This window comes from Chrysemys picta, chromosome 18 (assembly GCF_011386835.1).
Source record: "Chrysemys picta bellii isolate R12L10 chromosome 18, ASM1138683v2, whole genome shotgun sequence".
In the NCBI taxonomy this organism is placed as follows: Eukaryota; Metazoa; Chordata; order Testudines; family Emydidae; genus Chrysemys; species Chrysemys picta.
In genome coordinates this window covers 12,751,659-12,779,652 of record NC_088808.1, presented here as the reverse complement: position 1 = coordinate 12,779,652, position 27,994 = coordinate 12,751,659, and the positions used below count along the sequence as shown (strand labels likewise).

General features: G+C 46.1%; 2 protein-coding genes across 5 annotated transcripts in view; one reads left to right on the top strand and one right to left on the bottom strand.

Annotated features, from left to right (window-relative positions):
- SLC25A25 (solute carrier family 25 member 25) overlaps positions 1 to 27,994 on the top strand; it is a 35,979-nt gene that overhangs the window by 5,381 nt on the left and 2,604 nt on the right. The window contains exons 1-9 of one of the 3 annotated variants that reach the window (XM_005293468.5): positions 9,671 to 10,084; positions 21,215 to 21,341; positions 21,447 to 21,534; positions 22,687 to 22,798; positions 24,809 to 24,967; positions 25,794 to 25,946; positions 26,427 to 26,534; positions 26,842 to 27,009; positions 27,447 to 27,597. In XM_005293468.5, coding sequence (XP_005293525.1) covers positions 9,860 to 10,084; positions 21,215 to 21,341; positions 21,447 to 21,534; positions 22,687 to 22,798; positions 24,809 to 24,967; positions 25,794 to 25,946; positions 26,427 to 26,534; positions 26,842 to 27,009; positions 27,447 to 27,597 — 1,291 coding nt within the window. In that variant the 5' untranslated portion in view covers positions 9,671 to 9,859. Of the gene's footprint in view, positions 1 to 9,670; positions 10,085 to 17,168; positions 17,601 to 21,214; positions 21,342 to 21,446; positions 21,535 to 22,686; positions 22,799 to 24,808; positions 24,968 to 25,793; positions 25,947 to 26,426; positions 26,535 to 26,841; positions 27,010 to 27,446; positions 27,598 to 27,994 lie in introns of those variants that run through there. The other 2 variants (XM_005293470.4, XM_005293467.5) reach the window with 2 other exon arrangements.
- The window catches only part of LOC122174093 (alpha-1-acid glycoprotein 1-like), a 43,765-nt gene continuing 16,420 nt past the window's right edge, over positions 650 to 27,994 (bottom strand). The window contains exons 6-7 of one of the 2 annotated variants that reach the window (XR_010593738.1): positions 7,144 to 14,750; positions 650 to 5,172 (exon numbers count right to left, since the gene is read on the bottom strand). Coding sequence is in view for 1 of the 2 variants with exons in the window: in XM_065572708.1 (XP_065428780.1) it covers positions 5,128 to 5,172 (45 nt within the window). In the remaining variant the exon portion in view is untranslated. The remainder of the gene's footprint in view (positions 5,173 to 7,143; positions 14,751 to 27,994) is intronic. The other variant, XM_065572708.1, reaches the window with a different exon arrangement.

Here is a 27,994-nt window from a genome sequence, read left to right as displayed (position 1 = left end):
AGAGTGTGTGTGTATATACATATATACACATTCGCACTCATGAAGGATCTCAGAGTTATTAACTGTGTAGGGACCACTCCTCCATCACTTGATTGCAGCTACCTCTGGAGTAAAGAGGCAGTCAATTGTCTGAGCAACACTACAAAAGCTTTATAGGAGAGTAAGTGAAAAGTAACTTCTCCAATTCAACTATAGAGTGCTCAGATGGGAAACTAGTTTGACTTGCCTGGGTAGTATTTTGGCCATTGCACCAGGGTTAAGCTTCACATAATTTAATAAATACTCTATTAAAAATGCATGTTTTTATTGCTCATGCATTCACACTGCTAACATTAATTTCTCCTAACAATCATAATCAATTGCAGGGCTGGAGTATCCTTCCAAAGGTGCTGAAATTAAAGCCAGTTGAACCAGTGAACTGGTGGAATTTGTTGGCCAGCCACTTACATGCAGAGTCTGAAGTAGTAAATCAGCTTGGTCTGCAGTAGTCTCTTCTGCGATGGTGGAAAACCTCTTCACTTGGACTAACGAATATTTAAGAAACTGAGTCAAGCACGGCTCCTTCTCTTCTCAGCCATGACCATCTGTTTGCCTCTGATCTCTGTAACTATGATGTCATCCTTGAGCCTGAACTTTTTTTCTCCTCCCACATCTATATCAGCAAATCTGCCTGTCATCACCTCAGCGGCATGTGCCCTCTGTGACACTGCTTCAGTTCCACCTGTGTTGAAATCTTCATCTGTTTTCATCTCCTCTTTCCTTGACTATGGCAACTCTCTTCTCTGATCTCGTCAAGTACCAGCTCTCCCAATTCAAGCATGTGAGTTCTGCTGCTCACCTTCTCATGTGTACAAAGAAGTGTGACTGAATTGCTCCAGCCACAAACTCCACTGGTTGCAGCTTGCTTCATGCTCCAGTTTAAAATTGTCTTTGTTTTATAATTCACCATGGACTTTTTCTCAAATGTCCTCAAATAACTTGTCTGTCTCTACTCCCGTCTGTGTTAGTCTTTATCATTTGCCTTCTTGACTGTAGATGCTACCATCTGGAGTAGTTGTGTTGAATTTTCTGTCTAATCAATCTTCCCTCTCCTTTCAGATCTTGGCTGAAAACATTCTCCCTTGTTACTAACTTTTAAATTTCTCTCCCCTTTTGAGCTTTATCTCTGTAATTGTTTAACTTTGCAAAATGTTTTGGGCTACAGTTTGTATTTATACCATAGAAAACATGAGTATATTGTAAGTAACTTAGAGGTAAAGAAAGCAGGAAAAATTGTATTTTGTTCCAAGTAATAAAACAAAAAGCAAAAAACCCTACACAAATAAACAAAATCTGCTCTCGGCTGAAGATGCCTTTAATCATAAATTTGGTGGGCCCAGTGAATGACAAAGTTCCGTTCAGTCCTTCCACTGTTTAAGCTGAAAGCATTAAGCACTGGATGATATCAATAGGTGTTCTTTAATCCAGGCTACACTGTCTCTAAAATCCTGTGTATGTTTGATAAACTGTATTTTACTATACATGTTATGAATCCTTCTGTGGCACTTACTATTCCTGGGAGAATGCTGTGGCAAAAAATTAAAAATTCTGCACACAATATTTTTAAAATTCTGCATATTTTATTGATCAAAATAACACAATACAATCACACCAGTTTCAATTATTTTAGCAATTTATTTCAAAATACCTGTCAGCAAGTATGTCTTTACTCGGGGGGGTGGGAGGGAGCTTTTTTGTTGTCTCTATTGTTAGAGAGTTAAAGAACCCCCTACGAGAACCCAGTTTGTGTTTCGCTGTTATGCTTTTGTTGGGTGCCTCAGTCTTGGTGTGGTACACGTGCCAGCTGGGCACATCGGGGGGTGGTAACTTTGCCCCTCCAGTCTCTCACCCACACCCCCTCTCCCTGAGCCCAGCCCAGCTTCTAGTTTGATTAATTATGTGCAAATTCTGCCTTACACAGGGGTGCAGAATTTCCATAGGAGTAACTTAGAGTTTTGAGGCAGTGTGACCTATTGATTCAATGTTAACTTGACTAAGGGTTTTGCAATATGAATGAATTCCAACAAATTACAAATTGTTTCCTTTTTAAATGGTGGACTATAGTCCTTTGCTTGCTTTGAGGTATTTGCCAACAGTTCACTAACTGTCCTGGGGGAGTATTGTGGATGTTCTGTATCAGTTCTTAGAGCAGTTTTACATGTTCGTGAAATTGTTCTCAGGCCTAGCTTAGCACCTTTGAGTATAACCTTCCTTGAGCTGGTAAGCAAATAGGAATACATTAGAAGATCTCTAGGGAGTGAAGTATCTCTTCTCCTGTTGGTGGGCGCTTGATGAAATCTCAGCTTTTTTCTCATGTACCAGGACATCATGGCACCAGTTCTGTAGGCGGGTGGGCCAGAGTTGTTCTAGCTGTAAATGGTATTCGGAAGCCTTGTGAGGAGTAGAAGATGGAATACAAAACTCATACCGTGTTCCTCAGTTTAGGACCAAAACGAACACTTCATAATCAATCCAAAGAGTTCCTCACCGCCACAGCAAAACCTCCTTGCAGATGAGGAATGTGCTGATTGGCCTTGGGACAGGCAAATCTTGCAGTTACGGGGTCATTCTATTAAAAGATTTGGCCAGTAGCCGTGCAAGACAGGAACTGTGCTAGAGGGTTGGATTGTGAGAGTGCCTGTATCTGGGGAACTGCTTGGCATGTTCGCTGTCTGCCTTGGTCACTCTGCCCTGACACACAGAGCCAATGAGAAATTCAGCTGGGATTTAATGGGGGTCTTCAATACTTTGGGCTCACTTAATATTGGTGAAAATCTTGAGCTGTACTTCTTGAGCTCAGTGCTGGCCACCCAGAGGTTTATCTTCGTTGCTAGAGGTATAAAATGCTGCAACATATGGCAAGCTACGCATTGTTGCTGAGAGTAGCCAGGGGAGAACTTTTAAATGCATATATAACAATTCCCCACCCCTTCTTGCCTAGTTAAATAACCAGAGCACTTGGCAACACATGCAATACCTGGTGTCTTATGCTGGGATATCAGGAGGGTCAGATGTCCTGTCATATTTGGACATGTGATCCTGGAACATTCTTTCAATTAAATAGATTGCTCTGTAGTCTGCACTTCCAGCAAATTGGAGAAGGTTGATGATGCTTATCAGGTGTCTTCAGCTGGAAGTAGCCTCTGTATTAGGTCAGGCTTGACCTTTGTGTGATGCAGAAGTAGCAATGCCTCTTGCATGCTTTTTTTTAAAAATGTAAATAGCACGCAGTGAGGGAATGTCGTTTCCAGAGATGTATTCTGCTTGTTACTGAGATGTTCTATTCCTGCTGGATAATGCATGTTCTGGCTTCTCAGCCAAATGGGGAAACTGCAGAACAGCTCAACCAACTTGCAGAGACTTGTTGCAGGTACAGCCTACAAAAGGAAACTATATAGATCACAAGCAGTTACAGAATCAAAAACACATATGGCCTTATTCTGTAGCCAAGGGCATTGACCATGCCACATGGGCATTGTTGGTTTTTTAGGACCTACTCCATGGAGTAATGAATAATTGGTGAGGAGAACTGGGCAAACGAGCCCCAATGTCTGCTTTTGGGAAACTGCCTCTTCTAGTCCTGGCTGCAAGTGAGCACTGATACAAGGAGTGGTGGTAGGAAACAAAACACTCATCAGAAATAAAAGTAGGCAAGAGCCCAATATACAGGGCCAGCCATTGGTACTCTTCCAATTAGGAAAAATAAATGAAAATAAAAAAAAGTTAAGAACCTGCCTAAAAGTAAGACAGACTCCTAAGTGGTTGAAATAGCTCTAAAACCATTTCAGTAAGGATTTGAGCTCTTATTCAGAGTAAGTTTCACAAAATGGTGAGAGTTGGAGATCCATACAGCCTATTTAGTATATTCTATCATCCAGGGTCAGCCTCACATGTTGCTGGGTAATATTTTACTGATGTCACCATTCACTGATAGTACAGTCTCACTACAGTTGATGTCCACTGGCATGAACACAGCTGGAAGTTTGGGAAGTGTAGCTTTTCCCCCCCACACTGAAGCTCAGAAGTAGCTAAGGGAACTGTAATCTGCCCCCACATCAGCGTGGAGTGTAAATGATGGAGAAGTTATCCATGGGCTAAAGCTAGTCACATGACCGCTTCTGACAGCTATAGTGGGTTTCAGAAAAGGATTCTGCAGTAGGAGCTCTAATCTGTTAGATTATGAGACACATGGGATGGCAGGATCCTTTGGTATCTACATTGGGCTAAATAAATTTCCCTAAATGCTGCAGATTTGAGGAGGATCAGGACCTGTGCATTATTGCACCTCAGGAGCTGTGTGGGAATAAGCTTCAGGCTCAGGACTAGAGGGAGAAAATAATTTGATAGCTATGTTCCTGGGGTTTAACCCACTACAGTTTGTAACTGGGAATTGTCTGGGGTTGTAAGTTATTTGTTACTGGAGCAGGAGAGAGAACCGCTTTTTAATCTTGCGTTGTTTAGTCTGCCCTGTCTCCTATCCACCCTCATTACTCCTCACGTGATCTGTATGACCTTACTGAGTACTCACTGTTCAGTGACCCTGATGGGCTCTATGTACCAACCCCCCTCATCTGCATTCCTCATACCCTTGGGTTTGGCACAGACTCCCAGTTGATGATTTGCAATTATTAATCACCTGGAATGATTCATTTGAAATTGTAAAAAGGATTTATACCATAGAGTACCTTTCTTTACAGGTATCTAGCAAGGGGACCAGTGTAGCATTTACTTGATGCATTACTACAGCTGACTGTTAGAAAGTGTTTTTTTGCACCATCCAGTTTAATTGCCCAAGAAGTAATGGCCAGAATGTCTGGTTTTGACTGCCTGATGCAAGAAGCACTGCAGGCTGTATTTCAGCTCTGTCTCTGGAGTGTGAAAAGTTCACATACTCAATCCTGTTAAGTTTTCCAACAATTTCAGTTCTAAAAGGTTGATGATGACAAATAGTATAACTTCTCCTACGCTGAGACACACAGGGCTAATGCAGTATCCCGGGATTGCTTATCTGCAGCCAGTGCTTGTCCTCAGCTGGGTGTTTCCAATGCAGCTTTGAAACAAGATGAGTCACTGTTCATTCCTGCAGGGTCACTTGGGGAAATGAGAGATGGAGGCTACTGTGGCTTCTAGCTCCTGGTGACGAGAAGGATGAAAGATGCCATTACAAGCAATCCAATCGGCGCCTCTGCAGCTCCCTTTTTGCCCCCCCGCACGTTCTTGCGATGTTAGCTAGCTGTGTCAATGAGTTCACAGTGTGTTTCAGTGAGAACTTCCTCAGTTAGGGAGATGTTTAAAAAACCACGTGAAAAGGCAAGTTCTCTGGGACTGAATTGAACTCTACGGGTGTGTGGGTGGAAAGGGAAGGTGATTCATCTGGCACCCATCCGCATGGGAAACAATAGGTCAAAGGGTTTCAAACTTTCATAGTGTGGGCCCGATCTTAATAAATGGCTTACAAGTCCCCTCTTTTTCTCCACCCTCACCACTTCCTTGTTGCAGAACATCCCAGTGGCAACTACAGTGATCACTCCCATGGCAAAGTAATATTGAGGAAACTATTGTATTTTTAACTTTAGTGTCATAACTTCAAAATAAACTAACCCTGCTCTTCCTTTCATCTTCCCTCCTGTCTACTTCTTTTTGTCCCCTGAGCAGAGTGCCTGGCTGCCTTGTTACCTTCTGCCCTGGCCATTCCAGTCCCACTAGTGGCTCTGGTTCCCGAGGCTGCTCCTGTAGCAGCGACCCCTAATAGAGGCAGCTAAGGCAGCTAGGTTGGTTGCTTTTCATTTCCAGATGCTTAAAAAGGCCCCTCCAGCTGCTCTTCTCCATGAGGACTGGAGACCTGTAGAAGCAGCTGGAAACAAGGAGTGCCAACATGTGACCAGCCAACTATCAGGGGACCACCAGCCTGAACTTCAGTTTGGGCATAGGTATAGCTAATGAGTAAACATGGACCTCTGGCTATCCTGGTATTCAATATAAACTGTCATGGTCAAGTTCAGTATATGGCTCTTAGTTCTCCTCTGAGATGCACACATCAGGTTGGTGTCAATATTTGTGCATATCTGAGTAGATTAGAGTGTCTGTCACTTTTTGGTGCCTTGGGTAGAATGGTGTTTTTGTGGGAGTCCCCAGTGCTATAGGCAAATATCTTGGTGCTAACTGAACCCCCCCTCTAAACATCCTGCCCTTAACTGGCTTTATTTTTGTAACCCTAATATGAGGTGTTCTTCACTTGATATGAACAAAACTTGCTTCTGTTAAATACGGATTAGAAAATCTACCTATGCATACAGCAGTTGCTAGATTAGTGCAGTGAAAGAATTCTGACAAGGCCTGATTTACTAGAAGGATGAAACCCAAAGGGGTTTGGCTAGATTTCTACCCTGCAGCAATAATGTCATCCCTTGCACAAGACCATCAGCGTGCCCAGCTCTGCACTAACAAAGGAAGATACAGTCCCTGCCAAGAATTTTACAGCTTAACTTCAGGTTAATCTTCAGCAGAGAAACTATGGAAATACTGGTGGTGTAACTTTAGTTGTCTGTATGAATGGGCCTTACTGAACAGCAAATCTGAATTAGAAGCCCACTGTCCACACATCTTCTCTTGCAGGCTTAGACACTAACAGGAAGGTTGGTTTGCAAGAGCTGTTACTCAGTTACTCCAGCCAGGTTTGTCCACCAAAAAAAACCAAAACAAATAGTTCATTGCTTGGGCTGAGAGAGAGTGAGGAACTTTGACCTAAAAGGAAAATTTAAGGAATTTAAAACGGGTCTGGCATGGAATGATTCTTTCAATTTGTTTATAGTCATTGCGGTATTACTCTGTCAGAGAAACCAGGAAACCTGCAGCTCAGATTCTTACAATGTCCGAGGCCTAAAGAATGGTCTAACTTTATGGCAGTACAATGCTAATGTTTTAAATGGCTGTATCTTCCAACAGACAAGTTAAAAGAAAGTAGGAACAGTTATTGGGTACCTTTCCCAGCTGTGAGGAAGAGCGCTGTGTAAGCTTGAAGGCTCATCCATCTCTCTTCTCTACACCCCCTTCCCACCCCCTCCCAACAGAAGTTGGTCCACTAAAAGATGTTACATTACCCACCTTGTTTCTCTAATATCCTGAGAGTGTCATGGCTACAACAATACTGCTTAGTCAAGACATTACAAAAAAAGTGTTCTTCCTGCTTCCACTTTTTTCTTGTAGACTGTTCTGAGTAGAGTAAAATCCAAACCACAATTTTCTTGTGCCATGCTTTGACTGTGGTAGGTAAGTGTAGTTTTCCCTGCAAATTCATACTTTGTATCACTTCCTTTTTACTTCCTAACCTCTCTCTGTGTCTCCTATAACGCAGAACCAGTAAAAAATAGTCACTTAGCAAGGGGATGGTGTGGAGTCAAAAGGCCTGTACATTGCACTTGAAACTCGGCAGATATGCTTGTAATGTGAAGTCTTCTGCACACTTGAAGACCAGCTTCAGACTTGAGCTTTTCTCCCACTTTGCTGCATGATCGTTCATGACTTGAATTATTACATAAGTGATTAAGTGGACTTGTAATGTTAATAAATACATAGATACGTGCACATCCTTACAAGCTCATCTGCAAAATTGCTTGCCATTTCTTACAGCTTATAACTGCTTTGCAAACTTTTGCTGCTAGTTTCACACAAAACATCTGCAGAATTGTATAACTTCCTGGGCTGTAAATGACTGTCTCTGTAGTCCTAATAAGTGAAAACGCTGAAGATAGATCACCACGATGGAAAATCAACTACATACAATAAGCAACTTTCCCTCCTCCCTAGGAGGTTTCTGGGAGGGAAAATATTCTCGAAGTCCATTCTTCCTGTGTCCAGCATTATCTTTGGCTATGCTAGCAATTTTCCAGGATCCAGAGGATAACACTTTAATTTGCATTAAATAAAGAGCCAACAACTCCTCTTTAATACAGCCAGGCCACTTAAATCAAGGTGGAGCATAGCATGCTGGGACCTCTAATCTCTGATTCACATTCCCATATTAATACTTCTGTAGTGGCTTTCATCTGAAGATATCAACCATTTTACAGTTCAGACTGGGAAGAGAGATTTCTGGTGTCTAATCCCCTGCTGTATCCACTAGACCAGTGGTAGTAAATAGGTGGACCATGGGCCAAATCCAGACCACCAGATGCTTTTGAACGGACCCTGAAACCTTTTTATTTTACTTATTATAATAATTATTGGTGTTTTGTTTTCTCTGGAGTCTGGACCTTGACCAAACAAACAAAAAGGACTATCCTCACACTAGATCATGCATCCTCTCATAGGACCATGTAGAGGCCGCATGACAGAACTCTGGCTGAATTTGACTAGCGGGCTGCACTTTAACCACTGCATGTTAGAGCCTATGGAAAGAGAAGGAACCATGAAGGCTTTGTAAATGTCATTGTGTTTTAGTTAAAACCACCTGTCAGAAGAGTAAGGCAACACCAAGCAGCTAGTGTACTACGGATGAGACTATTCTAGACTAGCTGCCTGCCCCTCCCTTCCTTGAGAGCAGTGGCTCTCAGCCTTTCCTGTACTCCTTTCAAGAGTCTGATTTGTCTTGTGCACCCCAAGTTTTACCTCACTTAAAAACTTACAAAATTAGTCATAAAAATAAACGTGTCACAGCAGACTCTTACTGAACTATTGCTTACTTTCTCACTTTTACCGTATTTGGAATATAAATATTGTACTTTACATTTCAGTGTATAGAATGCAGAGCAATAGAAACAAATCATTGTCTATATGAAATTTTACTTTGTACTGACTTCGCTAGTGCTTTTTATGTAGCCTGTTGTAAAACTAGGCCAATATCTAAATGAGTTGATGTACCCCCCCGAAAGACCTCTGACAACCTCCAGGGGTACCCGTACCCCTGGTTGAGAACCGCTGCTTTACAGGTCAGTTCAGTTGTGGCTAAGGACCACAGGCCTCTAGCTTATAAAGAGCCGTCTGCTCTACTAACAAAGGATATAGATTCAGCTGCAACTGCTGAGTCCTAAGCAGGTGTGTGTGATTCCTATCCTCTTTCAGGTTTCTGTATGATAAAGTAGCCATGTCAGGGTTGTGGTTTAGATGCCCAGAGCCGGCGTATTTTTTTTTTTTTAATATAGTCCTCTCCAACCCTGCTGGTACTTGGCTAATCCAGCCTCATTCTGTGGGCTGCAGTCAGTGCTTCTCTGCAGGACTGTCTGGCTGCATGCAAAGAAATCGTCTGGTTGCGCACACTTCTATTGGGCTAAGATTGCTGGTTTGAATAATGAACATGTTAGTGTCGGGAGAGGTGATTGGCTGGGCACTGCTGCAGTGAGAATGCAGGCTGGATACTCAGGGTTTCGGCTCACTTGATGTGCACTAGATGAGCCAGGGAGAGCCTAGATTAATTGGTAGCTTTGAGCAGCTTCCCAGAGTGAAAGGGTCCATTTTAGCTTTCATATTAAGCTCAGCATCTTGGCTTCTCTGTCCAGACTTCCTCTAAAGCTCAGTGTCTCGGGTTCTCCATGCCAGAGCGCTGGAGCTTTGTCTGTTGCCACCAGCTCTGAGGCTGTTGTACAGTGAGCTGCTTCTCAGGCCAGGCACGACAGCAGTAGCAGCAATTTCAAAAGGCAGGAATCCGCTGCAGGAATAGTCTGTAAAGCAACTGGACCTCTGGAGTTGCTGGCTTGAATCTCTTTCTGGCTGCTGTGCGGAACAGATTCCTAGTTTGGAGGGCTTGGTACTGCAGTCACATCCTTGGCAGCAGGCAGCCACTGATTGCAGGGTTTCCTTGACTGGGACTTTCACTGGAGTAGCAATGCTGCAGACCCTCTGGCGTTTTCTGTCCAGCCTCTTTACCAGGGCCATATGCCAAGGTCCTGCAGAAGGAAAAGAGAATGGGGCCAGAGAGACGACCCCAATTCCAGACCCAGGGGACCAGGGGCCAAACCTGTTGGGGAAGCCACAGGACAGAGGGGCTGATCCCACTGAAAGGAGACCAACTATCTTACTGGTGGTTGGACCCGCAGAGCATTTTCCAAAGGTAACAGAGCTTCCGAGGTTCCTGAATAGGGGCTGGCTTGCATTGGATTGCACATGCCTGGCCTACTGGAACAAAGGGTGTTGGGGGAGATGAGGGAGTGTGAAAATGGAGTTCCCTGAAGGGAGGGATGATTGGCGGGGAGGGGGGGGGAGGCTGGCAGGGAGGTAGAGTTATCCTGGGTGTGGGCTTGCTAGAAGTGTAAGTAAGTGAGCTGCCAGTAGTTCCCTCTTTCCCTCCCCCCCCCCCCCCGCCCTAATCACAAAATATTTTGAGGACTGACCTCTCCAGGGAAACTGCTTTGGGAGCAAGATGAAATATTGGAGCCCCAAGGTTCCCTGGCAACTGAAAGCGGAGGCTTAGTCTGAGAAGGCAAGGAACAATAATATGGGCTAATAGTGAGGTTCATTTACTTCCACGCCTGCACTGGGGACTGGTTAAGAAATAGTCTAGTAACTTGGATAGGTGGGGTGATGCCTCAGGAGATGCAAGAGAAACCAGGGTATTTGAGCACACAAGAGCCAGACAGCATTAGCTAAATGGCGCACAGTGCTGGAGTCTGTCAGAGGCAGGAGGATTTACACCTTGGCAATGAAGAATAGTTTCTGAGGAGAGGATAGGGAAGGACACTGGGACTGGAATGAAGATTGAAACTTCTGAGGAGGGGGAGAATGGGCGTGGGGGGCAAGTACAATAGCTAGAGAACAAAAGGAGATTCCTTGTATCTGGGGCAGCTAGACAAAGGAGGTTAAGCAGTATGTTAATGTACAGTAGCCTGGGATCATGTGACCGTATAGGCTGGGTACAATTTTACTTCTCTTAATTTGATTATTTAGCTATTTAAAGAGGCGGCAAATGCTCCCTGTTGTAGAAGTTAATGTGGAGGTTGGGAGCAAAGATCAGTCAGGCTGTGATTGTAACAAACCATATGTAAAGGGAGTGACTGGGACTGGGGAAAAGGGGGGCAGGCAGGTACAACCTCTCCAAGTGATGGGAGCAGGGGAAGGGAAGATTGTTGAGACAGATGGTTGGCCGCCAGCAGGGATAATGATAGGTGGTTTGCAAGGTCCAGTTTACCAGGCAGGGAACTAGGTATAGATGCGGTTTTAAAAGCCTTCTGTGTTCTTGTTACTGGGATGAACAGGCTGGGATTATGTGGTGGAGGTGATTGTAATCTTTTCTGCCTCAGGCATTGGATTGAAGCAAGCAGGGCTGAATTTGTGGCTCTGATTCCACTGGACGGGGCAGTCCCTGCTTGGGCCTGACTGAGAGAGCTCCAGGGACTTATTCCTCTTTGCTGGTTGTCCAGTGATGAGACCTGGGTACCCCTTTTAAAGAAAAGAAATGCATGAAGGGTGAATGGAGAGAAGATAGGAAGGGGAAAGACAGAAGCCAGTGACGAGTTAAAACCGGCTGTGAGGGGAAGCCTGGAATGAGTGGGGTTAAAGATCTGTAGTGTATCTTCTAGGGGAGTGATGGGTCCTCTGCCTTTGAGAGGATCAGTCTGCCTCTCCAGATCAATGTTCCCTCTTTGAGAGTGGGGATGAAGCTGAAGTCTGTCTCATTCCTTCCCTGTGTGACACATTCCCATGACCTTGGGAGGCTGCTTCCTGACAGTGGAGAGAGAATTCCAACCTGGAAGTTGGAGTATAATTGAAATCTGTGGGAGGGTGGGGATGGGGACAGCCTAGCTCAGCACTGGGGCTTCTCATGTACCTTTGCTGTCATGTAGGGGGAACTGTTGTCTGGTTAGTGTGGGATATGGGAGGCAGAGGTTGGTTCTATTCCTAGCTCTGCCACTGAATGTCTGTGACCTTGGGTGAGTCGTCTAATCCCTCTGCCTCTCTGGTCCCTTTGTAAAAGTGTCTTGAGCTCCTCAGCTGCTATATAAATATTTATTATGCCTGAGAGCTAGATGCTGTGATGGCTTCGTTTGTACGAACAAACCTGATGTTAAGAAGCAGATTCCATAGTCCAGTGTGAACTGTTTCTGTTTATCCCTGTGGTCCTTGCCTTACAGTTGCACAGGCTTTGATGTGATGGCTACTTGGAGGTGGTTATCAGCTGTTTTTCACCCACATGTATGTAAAATATTGATGGGTATGTGATGTGCTGGCATGCTTACCAATCACACCAGCATCTGTCACTCTTGATCTGGTTGTCATGAGTGGAAGAGGTCAGCTCTCCTGGAGTTTAGTTACCTTCATGTGAAATATTTACCTTTTTACTTTCTCCCCTCCCTGTAGCCTTGACTAGCTGCTATTGTTTTTTAATTTGCCATGGACTGTATTGAATTAACAAATGATTAACTGCCCTCTTCCCCCATTTTGTATCCCTGTCCACTCCTTGACGTTTGTGTCCTGTTAGGACTTTCTGTCCTGTACAATTAATTATACTCCAACTTCCAGGAGTTGAAATACAAAATCAAAAGAAATTACCAGTCAGGACCTATTTATTCCTTTGCTGAGCAATAGTCAAGGCTTGTCTACACTACCCACCGGATTGGCGGACAGTGAGCAATCCAGCAGGGGTCGATTTATCGACTGCTGAGCGCTCTCCCGTTGACTCCGGTACTCCACCAGAACGAGAAGCGCAAGCAGCGTCGACAGGAGAGTGTCGGCTGTCGATTTATTGCAGTGAAGACACCGTGGTAAGTAGATCGAAGTACGCTGACTTCAGTTACGCTATTCACATAGCTGAAGTTGCATATCTTAGATCGACCCCGCATGGTAGTGTAGACAACCCCTCAGACACAGTGGTTCTCAGACTGGTCCAGGGACCAGCAGTGGTCCACCAAGCTGCTCGTGCCACAATGGAAAAGCACATTAGCCTTCAAGCTGACGTTTCCAATGAGTTGTGGCCCAGTCCAGCACTTGGGGCTAGTCTACACTAGAAGCACTACGTTGGTGCAATGGCGCCAATGCTGCTGTAGCGCGTCTAGTGAAGACGCTCTATGCTGCTGGGAAAGAGCTCTCCCGTCAGCATAATTATTCCACCTTCACGAGAGGCGGTAGCTATGTGTGGACACCGCTTAGGTTGGTGTAACTTGGGTAGCTCAGGGGAGTGGCTTTTTTACACTCCTGAGCAACATAAGTTATATCAACATAAGTGGTAGTGTAGACCTGCCCTTAGTATTTCCAGAGGCTTTTTTAACCTATTAAATTTAAAAACAAAATCCTCTGTCCTAGTGCAGCTGCCTCATGTCTCTGGGCAGATGTGTTTTGGTGTAAATTCAACCATGGCCTGACTAATGGAGAGCACTAAAATTGGAGGTGACACAAATGCACCGGAGATGGCCATACCCTCAGGTTCTATACCGCAATAAGACCTGCAGCACTGGGTCAGCTGGCTTGGGCTGTGGGACTAAAAATGGCAGTGTAGACGTTTGGGCTGGAGCCTAGGCTCTGAAACCTGGCAAGTGGGGAGGCTCTCGGGGCCCAGGCTCCAGGCCACGCCCCAACATCTACACTGCTATTTTTAACTCAGGAGTCTGAGTTAATTGACCCGGGCTCTGAGACTCCCTGCCGCAGGGTTTTTATTGCTGTGTAGACGTACTCTAAGCAACCAGGGAAAATTTGCGCTGAGGGGACTTCAGATAGGGAGCAAGCCTTGAGCTAATGCCAAGCTTCTGCCCAGGGAAAGGAAATAAATAGCATGGATATCAAAAGCAGGTATCTGTTCATCTTGTCTCCTTAGTACTGTCCTATATTACTTTTTCATGTCATCAAATTCTAGCGTTTCACCTGGGAATGCTTGGGATGAGGCACTGACAAGCAGCTCTCTAACTTAAGAGGCCCACAAGAGGGGGAAGTCATGAGAATTGCTGGGATGAGGATACTCCTGCAAGTCACAGCATTACCGAATGCAATCTTGGTACTGTGTCCTTTGGGGTGGTCTTCCAAAAAATGTCCCCTGTAAACGGGAATGCACAGAGCATTAGTTAACATTCCAATAAGATGTTGCAACTGGTAACTGACATGAGGATTTGTTTTAAAGTGCCAAGTGCTGTTTATGAATGACTTGAAAATAAGCTTTCAGCCCTCTTGATGGCAAATTAAGGTCAGTCCTTTGTAGCCGAAAAAAGCTGGACCTAGGCAGTGCTCTTTCCAGGGCAGGGCTGGTCTCGGTGGGAGACCGCTGCTGGGAGTTCACTGCAAGAAAGGAGTAGGTATGGATCTGTCACATGACTGTTACCTCCCCATCTCATCCATCCTGCTCTCTGGAAAGGAGATCAGTGGAAGGGGTAGTTTAGGAGTAAGGCAAGGATACTCCAGAGATTCACAGTGAAGCAGCAGCAGAGGCAGGTGTCTTGTGTAGCTTTCACTGTATCTCTAGAGTCCAAGTAGTTGAGTCATTGCAGCTCAGCCTCACGTATTGCAGATGCATGGAGAGTGGGCTGGTCAGTGGCACTGCTGAAGGTTCCAAAAGGCGCTCACTATACTTGGCTTCATTGTTTAAAGCCTGTAGAAATAAGTTCTCAGTACCAGAGTAACCCAGGTCTCTGATGCTTTACAGAGCAATTTGCTTTGATACATCTAACCTTCCAGCTTCTTGAAATGGGATCTAGACACTTGATATCTGCACACTCTCTCCTGCTTTGCATTCATCTCTGTAAATGCAGTTGCTGGTGTTGCGCCCCATCTGCTCCTCTGAGTTCATTGTGCTGTAACTAAGAACAGATAGTAGATAATGTTTTCACCCCTCAGCTCACAGAGAGCCGAGAAAAAATGACTTTCTTGCCCTCCCCTTCTCTTCTCTACTTTGACGTAGGATGGTGGGCGTTTCTTCCCTGAAACGCACGGTTTTGTCCATTGTCTCCCGCTGCCAAGTGTAGGTGGATTTCATTGGGAAAAGCTGCATTGTGCTGTCATAGCAACTGTGGTGTCAAGCGGCTGTAACAAAGAATGACGCCTGGGAACTCAGGAAAGCGTGCGTGTATGGTGATGGCGGGGGCTTCTCAATCACTGTGTAGTGGAGTAGGTCTCTGATGGGAAAAGCCAGTTCAGTCGGCCTTGTAGGAGGCATTTGCCTTTGACTCTGTTGGGCTGATGATTGTAGCAAAGATTGGTCTTTGGGCAAGTGTGGGGAAAGAGGGGTGCAGTATTGGCTTGTGAATCACACAAGCTTCTGCAGCTGATCTCTAAGAGGATCTGGATTTGGTGAGAGGATCCTGTTCTGTGTGCAGACAGACGTCACAGGGGAGTAGGTTAAGCCTTGTTAGGTAATAGTGAAATTAAGGGGCACAGTGGGGTGAGAGGCCTGGGGGAGGAGTTATGAAAGCTGTAGTATGGCCAAACTTTTGGGAGCTGAAGTTGGGGAGAATACTAAACGTTGCTTAATAGATCATGACTTGCTTTTATAAATTCCTCAAATTAAAGCCCCAGACTAAATAATCCCAGTCCATGTAACTGGCTTGCTACTCCATGATCAGCTTGTAAAGGCACATTTTAAAATTTCACCCTAATGAACAAAATTCTGTGGAAAGTTTTTCATGTTTTTTAAACACTAGGGTGTGAGGGAGAGAATGTTTGAACTAGTTTTTAAACTGGTTCTGGCATATCGTTTGTCTGGCCAGTGTGGCCAGGGCATAATCATTTGCAAACTATTGCTCTAGCAAGGTTAACTATTTGCTAAACTGGTTTAAACTAGTCCAGCAAATGAACTTCCTTTCCCCTAGAACAGACAGATCATAGTGCTTTGGGACGCTGGAAATCGAATGTTGATTCTTGCACCCATTTCTCATCTGGTAGCCTTTCTATGGCAGGTTTTAGGGACAGGGACTCAACTTTACCTTCCTGTTAAACTAAACTACGTTCTAATAATGCAGAGGATTATGGGAAGCAATTAATAGCCCTGTAACTGATTACAGAACCCTCAGCCTGGTGTGTGGTCTTTTTTGTTGCTTTTTCTCTATCTGTATACAGCAATGCCAGGGAATATTTAATGCCCACGCACCAAAGTGCCAAGCATTTAGAAGCCTGTAGTCATATCTGTGCTCAGTAAGGAGTTCTCACAGCACACCCCATTTGTCAGCCTGACCAACCCTATACTGCTCCATGCACCAGTGATGAAAGCATTAAGTGGCTTAATAATAGATGGGAGAACCAGGGAAAAACACTGTATCCACACAGACCATTTGGCAGTGTAAGCTGTAACTGGACAAAATGTGTTTTTCACGTTTTCCCGTCTATAATTAACCACTTACTACGTAAGCATGCAAGCTTTCATTTACTGCTCCATAGATGGCTAGTTAGATTTTAATTTGTCTCAAAATTAGACACACACGTTTTCCAAGACTGAGTCTGAAGTGTATATTCCATCTTAACCTGGAGCCTGCTTTTGACTGGCTTCCTGCAAGTCTGTCACAGTGGCACATGTCTCTCGGCCACCTTTTCTCAATGTCCCTGAGAACAGGGCTGCAGCATTGATCTGTTGGGGCATTCAGGGAATTCTCCCTCATGGCTGACATCACCCAAGCTCTAATTATATTTCCCAAGATTGTTTATAACCAGAGAGCTAATTATCCTCTTTTATGCCACAGCCTTCTTTAAACATGGGACTTGTGGGGTCTTGTAGCTGGTGATCTTGAATGTGGCGTGAAGGCAGCGGATGTATGGAGTATCCTGTGTCCCATGCATCTTTTAGAGGAAGTAAGAAAATCATTGGAGTATTGGTTGCGGGGTGAGGGGAAATCCAGTCCCTTCAATCCTAGCATTAGTATCTATGGTATTGACCAAAGGCCCCAGTCGGGATTGGATGGCATTGTGCTGTGTGCTGGGAAGAGATGATTCCTGTCCCAAAGAGCCTAGTCTAATCTAAGGCAAAGAGCATCCAGTGAGCATTACAAATGAGGAAGAGAGAAGCTTCTCCTGGATTTTCTTGCAGCTCTCTCTCCACACACTTAAACATTTATTACAGCTTCTCCCAGCCCCAGTGCTGTGGGTGCTGCATGGGACTGTGCTGTCTGCATCCCGGTTCAGTTGAGGAGGCAGAAGGGATTAAGTGAGGGGAGCAGAGAAGAGTTAACTCTGCTGGTGAGAGTGTGACGTGGGCTGCTTGGGCTTTACAAAGAGCTTAGAGTTGAGCAATTGGAGGCAGCTCACATGCCTTGTCACAAAGCCAGTGCTGGTTGGCTAACTGGGAGGTATTGCACAAAGAAGGCTTCCCGTTTAAGCAGAAGGGCAGGACTTGAGCAGCCAATGGCAGCTGAGCACGGACAGCTCATAGCCATGTGTCATGAGACTTGCCGGCATTTCCTTTCCCCCACGCACTGAAACTAGCTCCAGCAGAGGATCGCTCAGGTTGCTTCCCATCCTCCCTTGGCCGTGTAGGTCAGCACCTGAGTTGCTGGTACAGAAACATGCTCTGCTTGTGTCTGTATGTGCCAGTGTTCGGGGAGTCTCAGACAGAGTTCCAGTACTTTGAGTCAAAGGGGCTCCCTGCCCAGCTCAAATCTATCTTCCGCCTGAGCCTCTTCATTCCTTCCGAGGAGTTCTCTACCTACCGCCAGTGGAAACAGGTATGGCTTGGGTGTAGGGTGGCAGAAAGGAGGGTGGGGATGTGGTGGGGAAAGTGGTGTATCAAGATCTTCTGGACCAGTTGGCTTGGCGAGTGTATGGGAAACCAGCTTGCTTGTGGCCCCTGCTGCTCATACCTATAGCCAGAGGCATGGGCTGCCGTCATCTTTTCCACTACCCCTTTGCAGGGGCTTCTGGCAGCAAGCTATAGGGCAGTGTCTTTCCTCTTAGGCTCCCTCCCTCCCTCCCCTTAAAGGGGAGTCAACTGTGTGTGTGTGGGGGGGGGGGGGGGTGGAAGTGGGGGGACATGGGAGCCAAATATCCTTTCCCCTTAGAGGCTGTTTTAGGTATCTTCCCCTATAGTTCATTCTTGCTGAATTTAGGTGCCTTGAGTAAACCAGCTGATTAACTGCACAATATCCTAGTGAGTTCTGTGGGGAAGAGATTGGCGTTTCCTTTCTTAACATTGCCTTATCTGCTCTTAGACAATCCCTGTAGGATTGTAGTGTTAGCCCCGTCCTCATTACTGTTTGTCCTCCACCCCTTTTTGTGTCCTAGCATCCAGCAGCATGTGCACCTAGGTCTTGTGTCTACTCTGAAGTTTGAACCCTTTCTCACAATGGGTGCAGCTAAACATGTGGTGTGCAAACACAAACCGTGTTCACCACGGCTTCAGCAACCATGTCTAAACCCTGCATGGAAGAGTTCATAGCGTAGGCAAGGCTATAGCATCACCCACAAATGTTTCACATAAAGCCCTCTGCTACAGAAGGGCAACTTACTAGAACAGGGGTGGTCAGCCTGTGGCTCCAAGCCACATGCGGCTCTTCAGAAGTTAATATGCGGCTCCTTGTATAGGCACTGACTCCAGGGCTGGAGTTACAGGCACCAACTTTCTAATGTGCCGGGGGTGCTCACTGCTCAAGCCCTGACTCTGCCGCAGGCCCTGCCCCCACTCCACCCTTTCCCGCCTCTGAGCCTGTCATGCCCTTGCTCCTCTCTCCTGCCCCCCCTACTCCCCAGCCTCCTGCATGTCATGAAACTGCTGATCTCCTGGGAAGTGCGGGGAGGAGGGAGGGGGAGGCGCTGATCAGTGTGGCTGCCGGTGGGTGGGTGGGAGGCACTGGGTGCGGAGGGGGGAGCTGAGAGGGGGCTGCTGACATATTACTGTGGCTCTTCGGCAATGTACATTGGTAAATTCTGGCTCCTTCTCAGGCTCAGGTTGGCCACCCCTGTACTAGAAGTATACACTCACCCTCTCTCCACTCCACTGCAGTCCCTTCTGTTCCAGCACGCTGCTGCTGGCGCTAGTTGAATGTCAGATGACTATGCTGTTAAGGGCACCGGTGACTGCTTATGCATTCCAGGAGATTGCATGCATGGCAGATTTGTGCATAAGAACTGAGGAGGGGCAGGGGAACACCTGGAGAGGCACTTTAGGAAGGTGATCGTGGCAAACACTAGCAACTTAACATTAACCTAAAGTTGCAAAAGCATGACTGTGCTAGTGTTGTATCTGCATGTATTTACAGAGTACAAAATAGAAATTGCTGCAGTGATTCCTGTTTGCCTCTGAAGGCAAGGAGGCGGGTGTGGGTGCTCACCCATATCCCTGAAGAGGATGCTGAAGGTATAACGTGTACATCCCTTGCTATGGTGACCAGATAGCAAGTGTGAAAAATCGAGACACAAAAGCCCCCAATATCGGGATGGTCCCAATAATACTGGGACGTCTGGTCACCCTACCTCCTGCACAAGTAGGAAAGAATCCCAGCAATTCCCTTGATGCAAGCCCATTGCTGTGACTTTAGAAACAGTTTGTGTCCTTCATTGCTTAGTGAAGCGTGGAGTGATTAATTTAGCAAGCCTGAGCAGGTAGAAACTGCCTAACTATGATAGTTCCTGTTATCCCCATCTCCTCTGTGATAACTGTCAGGAATTCTCATAGGAAGAAGAGAGCCTTCCAGCTCTCCTAACTGTTTTATGGAGGCTGTGAATCCCACTGGCCATGAACTGGTCAGGGATTATCTGCTAGAGGGAAGCCTGGATCAGCTATTTGACACTGATCTGCTGACATGCCAGAGGTGTTTGTCTATCTTTAGCCTACCAGTTGAATATGGGGAACCATCTGTGTCCTTTACAACTGTCATATGACTGTCTGCAGACTAGGAACACGGTGGGCATATCTCTAAGGTCACCGTGGTTCAGGTTTTCATTTTATTTTTTTAAGACTCTCAGAAATGATAGGAATGATCCTGGGCTGCCCTGGGACCCGAATTGACCAGTTGGGTGTTTGTCTGACTTTAATCTTAAACGTAGTGGCCAAGTGTGTGTAGCTACATATAGGATTTAAAACTAAGTGGTGTATCTTGATTTAAAAGCATCTGAGCAGGGCTAGCTTCCATAGGTTTAAGAAACATTGGAATAAATTTGGCTTAACATGTTCCCTTTGAAATACTTTCACTGAGAACCTGCCTTACGAATTAATGTTAGGTATTGGTAAGTACAGGACTTGTTAAAGGGTCTGACATCTGGGAGTCCAGAACTGAGGTCTATTCTAATAATAGCCAGCCGCTGTTTGCAGAGAGAATAACTAGCATTATAATCCAAAAGGGAGGTGAAGTAGAGAACATGACTGGACTGAGTCACTTGGTGCTGGTCCCTGTTGGCTCTTGTAATCTGTGCAAGGCAACTAGCAAATGTGGTGTGGAGCAGGAACCGACTGACCTAAATTATTGCTCTGTGCAGGCTGGCTTTCTCCTGCCTGGTTAACAAGTAGCTATGCGCCCATGTGCAGGGCAGGCCATGTGCTATTTCCTCATGCTGGAGTGAGTTGAGGTGTGAGAGCACTGTATGCCAAAGTTCCCTATCTTCCCCAGTTGCTTGGGCTAGATCCCATCTCGATGTAAGCACTCTGTCTTGTCTGCTGTTCAATCTGCATCTCCCAGGGACCTTGTACAATTCAGGTCTACATAGGTGTATAGCTGCAGGGTGGCTAAACCAGTTCATGCTGGCGGCATAGCAGCTTTTATCGCTACCACTGTCCTTGGGAGATGGACTTCAGTTTGGCAACAGGCTCTTGCTGGCTGGGATTGGTTGTTCCCAGTGGTGGTTTTCCTTTTCATGCACCAGGGGGAGGAAGAAAACTCTGCTTTAACTAAAAGCTTGGATTGGGAGGGGGAAAATCTGATTGAGGTTCTATGATCTAAGCCTCCTGCAGTCCTAGTGCTTCTGTTTTAGAATTGCTCAGTGCCTCTGTTTGAGATTCAATCTATGGCATAGGGTGTTGTATATTACTACAGGTCTGACACTTAACTAGCTAGATATCAGTTGCATAGGTATGAGTAATCTGGTCTATGTGACTGACTTGTGAAGACATGTGCCTGGAATCAGTTTGGCCTCTCCTTTCTGCCCTCCATTTGCCACACATGATCCCTTCCTGGGTAAAGCTGAGCCCAGTTTGGTGGGGAACTTTTCTTGATGCTGCATGTGCGTCCTACTGTCTGTCTAGCTAACTGATTAGTGTTACATAAAGGGGGTGTCTTGAAGAAGAAAGATGGGGTAAACATATCTGAATGAACAAGGAACTGAGATTGTTTTGTTGTCCTAAAACCAGAAAATTGTGAAAGCTGGAGACAAGGACCTGGATGGGCAGCTGGACTTTGAGGAGTTTGTTCACTATCTCCAAGATCATGAGAAAAAACTGAGGCTGGTCTTCAAGAGCTTGGATAAAAAGAATGATGGTGAGGCTCTTTCTAATAGTCCTAGAGGATCAGTGGCCTCTGCAGGTCAACATGAAGCCTCTTTGGGTGAATGGTCTCTGGGCTCACTAGCTTCTATGTTTGCAGGCCGTATCGATGCCCAGGAGATCATGCAATCCCTCCGGGACCTGGGAGTCAAGATCTCTGAACAGCAGGCTGAGAAGATCCTCAAGAGGTGAGTTTTCAGCTGGCTTCTACACCTCAGTTTCTACATACGAGAAGGAAATGTAAAGAGTGATCTTATCTCCTCTTCCCTTCCTGTCTACACTCACTAATGACTGCAGCTCTCCCTCCTCAGACCTATCGCTTCTCACTGCGTTTTTGAATCTTCTGTGTATTGAAAACTATAATGCACTATGGAGACTGAAGAACAGCCACCCATTTGCTCAGTCTGCTTGAATCAAATTGGGGCAGGGGAGAATAAAGAGCAAGAACATCGGTCAAATAGAATGAATAAGAACAGTGACTTGTGATGCTAGATCAGACCACTGGGCTATAAAGATGGTATTCTGTCTCGAGCATGGCTACCATCTGATACTTCCAGGGAGGTGGGAATTCCATCTATGCACAATCCTCTTCTAGGTTCTGAGGAGTTCAGTTACCCCTTCCCCATTCCATAGAATGAATGGAGAAGAATGCTTGTAGCCCTTCGCTCCAAGGTCTCAGAGCCTTGCAGTTAAAGATCCTTCGCTAGCCTATTGTGGAGAAGGGCATGCACTTGATCATACCGGCATCCCATGTGCCTCTACCGTGTCACCCGCAGCTTGCTGCTCTGGAGAGGGACTGTTTACTTACTTTACTGAAATGCTTAGCACTATGCATGTGGCACTAACACTGTAACAATCACTTATTTGTCCTGTTTTTCCTCTTTCCTTTGCCATCCTCCCCTCTGTCTGTTTGCCTGTCTGTCAGAATAAGGACAGGCCATTTCTGGGGTCCTGTCACCTAGTAAGTACCTGTGTAACTTTAGTCTCTGCCAGTTCCTTATCTTCTCTGCAGTGCCAGAGTTCGTTGTTATTTTTTTTTGTTTTGCTCTAACCATGGTGGGAGGGGGCACAACAAATCCTTTGGTGTGGCTAGTGGGGAGGGAGAAAATGAGGCACATTTCCCCTACTGTCTGCATGGCTTGGGAGGAGAGGATTCCCTAGCAGTGTCTTGTACCTTTCAACCCTTGTAACACTTACCAGTAGTTGCCCTGTGAAGGTTTCTACTTTGGGGTGAGGGGAGGGGCCCTGAATAACCAAGAGGGAGATGAGGAGGAGTTTCTCCCTCAGTGGGGCCATGCACCCATCTCCTGTTCATTTGCTTGTAATACGCTTTTTTGCAGCATGGATAAAAATGGAACTATGACAATTGACTGGAACGAGTGGCGAGACTATCACCTGCTGCACCCAGTGGAGAACATTCCTGAGATCATCCTGTACTGGAAGCACTCAACGGTAAAAGAAATAAAAATTCCTCTGCCAAAGCAGGCCTGATCCTTCCCCAATTTCTTGATAAGAGTGCCACTTCCCAGTAGCACGTACCAAGTCCCCTTCGTTCTCTTCTTGGTTTGGTAGCTGCCTTCTAGCTCTAGAAGCCTGGTCACTTCCTGCTTCTCTTATATAATAAAATCGCTCGCTCTCCCCTCCCTCAGAAGGTCCAGTTGTCACCTGTGCCAGGGACTTCAGAAGCCGAGAGAGAGAGAGAGATCTCATCTCCTTGGCATGGCTTCTGAAGTCCCTGGCACAAGTGAAAACTGGACCTTCTGAGGGAGGGGAGAGCGAGCGAGCAGGTTGACTTGGATCACAGCTCTGAGAGCTCAGACCAGTTCCTGCTACTTCAGGACCTGCTAATACCAGGAACTGATACAACAGGTACCAGCCCTTCCTCGATATATTTATTCAGTACTTTTTATAATGTGTAATGAGAGCAGACTGGCTGAGCGCCAGAAGGTTCCAAAAGCGACATATCTTTTTCCACACCCCACTGCCCTTGGTTAGTCACTTTGATCGTTAAAGTTAGGCATTCTGTATTGGGGCAGCCCAAAGGGTTGGCAAGTCCCCAGCCTCCTGAACTGGAGTCATTAAAATGTCAAGGGTCCCCATGTCCTATCAAATAATGAATGGTATGGAGGAAGTATCATTTATCTCTTGCATAACCCCTAGTTCTTGTGTTAGCTGATTAAATTAATAGGCAGCAGATTTAAAACAAACAAAAGGAAATATTTCAGAGTAGCAGCCGTGTTAGTCTGTATCCGCGAAAAGAAGAACAGGAGGACTTGTGGCACCTTAGAGACTAACAAATTTATTAGAGCATAAGCTTTCGTGGACTACAGCCCACTTCTTCCACTTTGTTCTGTCTGTTACTACTTTGAACCACTTAAATCCTACTGTCTGTATTTAATAAAATCACTTTCTATTTAGTAATTCACTCAGAGTATGTATTAATACCTGGGGGAGCAAACAACTGTGCATATCTCTCTATCAGTGTTATAGAGGGCGAACAATTTATGAGTTTGCCCTGTATAAGCTTTATACAGGGTAAAACGGATTTATCTGGGTTTAGACCCCATTGGGAGTTGGGCATCTGAGTGCTAAAGACAAGCGCACTACTGCGAGCTGTCTTCAGGTAAACTTGCAGCTTTGGGACAGGAGATTCAGACCCTGGATCTGTGTCTGGAGCCAAACAGGAGTGTCTGGCTCAGCAAGACAGGGTGCTGGAGTCCTGAGCTGGCAGGGAAAACAGAAGCAGGGGTAGTCTTTGCACATCGGGTGGCAGCTTCCAAGGGGGTTTCTGTGATCCAACCCGTCACAGTGGAAGAAGTGGGCTGTAGTCCACGAAAGCTTATGCTCTAATAAATTTGTTAGTCTCTAAGGTGCCAAAAGGAAATACTACTTCATGCACCACACAGTCAACCTGTGAAACTCATTGCCATGGGAGGTTGTGAAGGCCAAAAGTTATAAGTGAGTTAAAAAAAGAATTAGATAAGTTCATGAAGGATAGGTCTATCAATGGCTGTTAGCCAGGATGGTCAGGGACTCAACCCTGTGCTCTGGGTGTCCTTAAACCTCCAAATGCCAGAAGCTGGGAGTGGATGACAGGTTGGATCTTTTGAAATTGCCCTATTTGTTCATTCCTTCTGCAGCATTTGGCACCAACCCCTGTCAAATACTATCAGACTGGTCTGACCCAGTATAGCTATTGTTATATGGTGATGATTTGCATGTTCTCTGGCACTGCCAGTTCCTTTATTGTGTGTGGTCAAACATGTCAGCTGTGATTTGCAGACAAACTGGGAATTTGAATATTAAGCTCATGTTCAGTGCTTTACAGCTATTTATTTAAGTACTCAAGCTATGGGAAGTTGTAGGTGACTGACCGTGGGACCTCTGAGGACGTGACAAGAAGCTACCTACCTAACTCTATCCTTCCAAGCACTTCTCAACCCCTTGTTCCTTCCTTTGCAGATCTTTGATGTGGGAGAGAATCTGACAGTCCCTGATGAGTTCACAGTGGAAGAGAGGCAGACGGGCATGTGGTGGAGACATCTGGTCGCGGGTGGAGGTGCAGGTGCAGTTTCCAGAACCTGCACAGCTCCACTGGACCGGCTGAAAGTGCTCATGCAGGTAGGGCAAAAACCAAAGATAACTTTGTTTTATCAAGGTGCACATGCTGCTTCCCTTAGTGCACTTGTCCAATTAAATGGATCCTAGCAGCAGACCTGAAACTGTCTGTCCAGACAAGTGACTGATTCTGGTTGGACTCAGTCTTAGTACTTCCACATTGGTGAGTGGCAGCCTTTTGGTCTGTACCAAATATCATTTCTAGCCATGTAAAAGCCATTCTTGACCTGTTAGTTGTCACAATGATATGAAAACTTTAGGAGCTGAACAGATGAGAGAGCCATCACTGGTCCTAGCTAGACCACCTTGTACCTGACAGCCTTGGAAAACTTACTTCCATGGAACTGGTTCAAGAGGAGTCACTGATTTGAGAACTGGCCCCTGAAAATGACTGAGTTGACTTGTTGGCAGGTCTCCTAGCTCCAGGTTCACAGGGCAGAGATAAGTGTAATCAATGTTAGAAAGCAGAGTTACGCAGCAGGAATTTTGGACTTTGCTTAGGCAGTCAGCCAGCAGTGACTATCCCTGTCTTTTAGCTGAGAAGCCTCTTCTCCCTGTACCAGAGCTCATGGGGGGTGTCTGTGCAAGAATGCTTCCCTCCCCTTCCTGCTGTGATGGGCTGGGGCTCAGGTGGATTAATCAGTTAACTGATCTCAGACTTAAAACCCCAAAATGCCTTTTTTCCCCCTTTTTATGAATGTAATCTGGGAAGAGCTAAAGCTCCCTAAATCTCTGGGTAGATAAGAAATGCCCTTTGTCCTAAGATTACAGGCAGCTGTGGCAATCAGGGCTAGCACCAATCAGAATTCTCCCCCTTCCTCCCTGCCAGGTCCATGCTTCCCGCAGTAACAACATGTGCATCGTTGGTGGCTTTACCCATATGATCCGAGAGGGCGGGCCCAAGTCGCTGTGGCGGGGGAATGGCATCAACGTCCTGAAGATTGCGCCAGAGTCTGCCATCAAATTCATGGCTTATGAGCAGGTAAGGGAAAGGTCGTATTGAAGCTTAGACCCAAGGCCACGTGAGAGCTGGAGGAGCCTTTTCATCCGAGTGACTGCCCAAACTAGAGCCATGTAATGGATGGTAACCCACCAGTCAGGGTATAAATGTATGGTGCCTCTAGGAAGACTGAGGGCAGGCAGAGGGTATGAGTTTTATGTCCATGCCTGGCAAGCACCTCTCTCCAACGGTGGGAACGGTGCCTCTCACACCTCACACCCTGGCAGAGCTGGAGAAATGGGCAGCATGAAGTCACAGTGAAGTGATGGAGTGCATGGCTGAAACAAAGGTGGTGTTCACACTTCCCTCTCCAGCCTGTGGCAGACCCAGCAAGTGAAAAGAGAGGTAGCTTGGTAGCTTGTGGCCCATGCTGAGGAGGAAAGGTGTTATGTGGTCCAGCCAGTCAAACTGTCTTCACTGCGAGAAGCCCCCCTCTATTATAATATTTCTTTGTTTCTACAGATCAAACGGTTCATTGGCACTGACCAGGAAATGCTGGGAATTCATGAGCGGCTAGTGGCTGGTTCTCTGGCAGGGGTCATTGCTCAGAGCAGCATCTACCCAATGGAGGTGAGGCTGGCGGCTGGCATCCTACTCCATGACATAGGGGAGGGGATGGGGAGTCATTAGGTGGAGAAATTGAGGTGTGGTAATGTGAGCTGAATGCTAGCTGTGAGGCGAATTGTGTTGGGTGCTAGAGGCAGCTTTTGTACTGGATGTCCAAGGGCATTGTCTAGTAACGGGGCTCTAGTAATGCATGAAATGGAGTTGCTGACACTCCCTGTGATGTGCTCCCTTCATGGGATTACTGTGACCTGTTCCTGCTCCCAGTGCTGCTGTTGGCATTCACAGAGTGCATGCTTTTGTGCCGTGTTAGGTTCTGAAGACCCGAATGGCCTTGCGGAAGACAGGACAGTATTCAGGCATGCTGGACTGTGCCAAGAACATCCTCTCCAAGGAAGGAATGGCTGCCTTCTACAAAGGCTACATCCCCAACATGCTAGGAATCATTCCATATGCTGGTATTGACCTGGCAGTCTATGAGGTACGGCGCCTGCCTGGCTTCTGTGGGGCTGGGATATCTCACTTTCGGGACAAGCAGGGAGAGGTCGTGCATGTCGTTAATGTAGGCGTATAAAACCTTCCTGGTTAAATTCTGCACATGCCCCTTGAGACTAACACAAATGGCCTAGGGGTGATTCCAGCACAAGCCTTGTGGCAATCTATGGCCCTGCCCTTTGGATGAGGGAGTCGCTGCAGCAAAGCTGCTAACTAGTGTCTTTCACAGATGCTACAGTGGCGGCAGCAGCGGCTGCTCAAGAAAATCTGACCAGCTAGGATCTTGTCTTCTGCAGTTATTTCTAGTTGACTTTGCATAGATCTCCACAAGCCTCCAACCCCAGCTTCTCTCCTTGTCTGGGTCAGTCTCTTGATGCTCCATGCCCTGTCCTTCTCAGCTAACACCTGACCTATTTCTTCTAGACATTAAAAAATACCTGGTTACAACGCTATGCTGTGAACAGTGCTGACCCCGGAGTGTTTGTTCTCCTGGCTTGTGGCACCATCTCCAGCACCTGTGGGCAGCTGGCCAGTTATCCCCTGGCTCTTGTGAGAACACGCATGCAGGCTCAAGGTAAGAACTGTTCTGGAATTCCAGAGGAGAGTCTGGACTGCTGCTATGTGTGCAGTGAGTATGGAACTCACTGTGTATCAGTGGAGGACTGGAAGGTCTTGCAAAATTAAGGCATATTTTAATTTTTCTGTGCAGCTGAACTCTGGGATATCTGTAGGCCGAGGATCAAGAACGATGTGAACTTTGTGCCATTCTTGGCAGTTGGACCCAGAGCCTCTATAACCAAGCCATTTTTTCATTCTCTTTACTTGTGTGCTCTAGTCAGCCCATGAGCTGGTGTGTGTGGAAATGGCAGGCATATGTGGCATGGCCTCATTCTGCTGCCTAATTTCTCTCACTCCTGTAACTATATGGTCAGTGTAGCTCAAGAGTCTCTGCTCGTATGAGTGCAATAAAC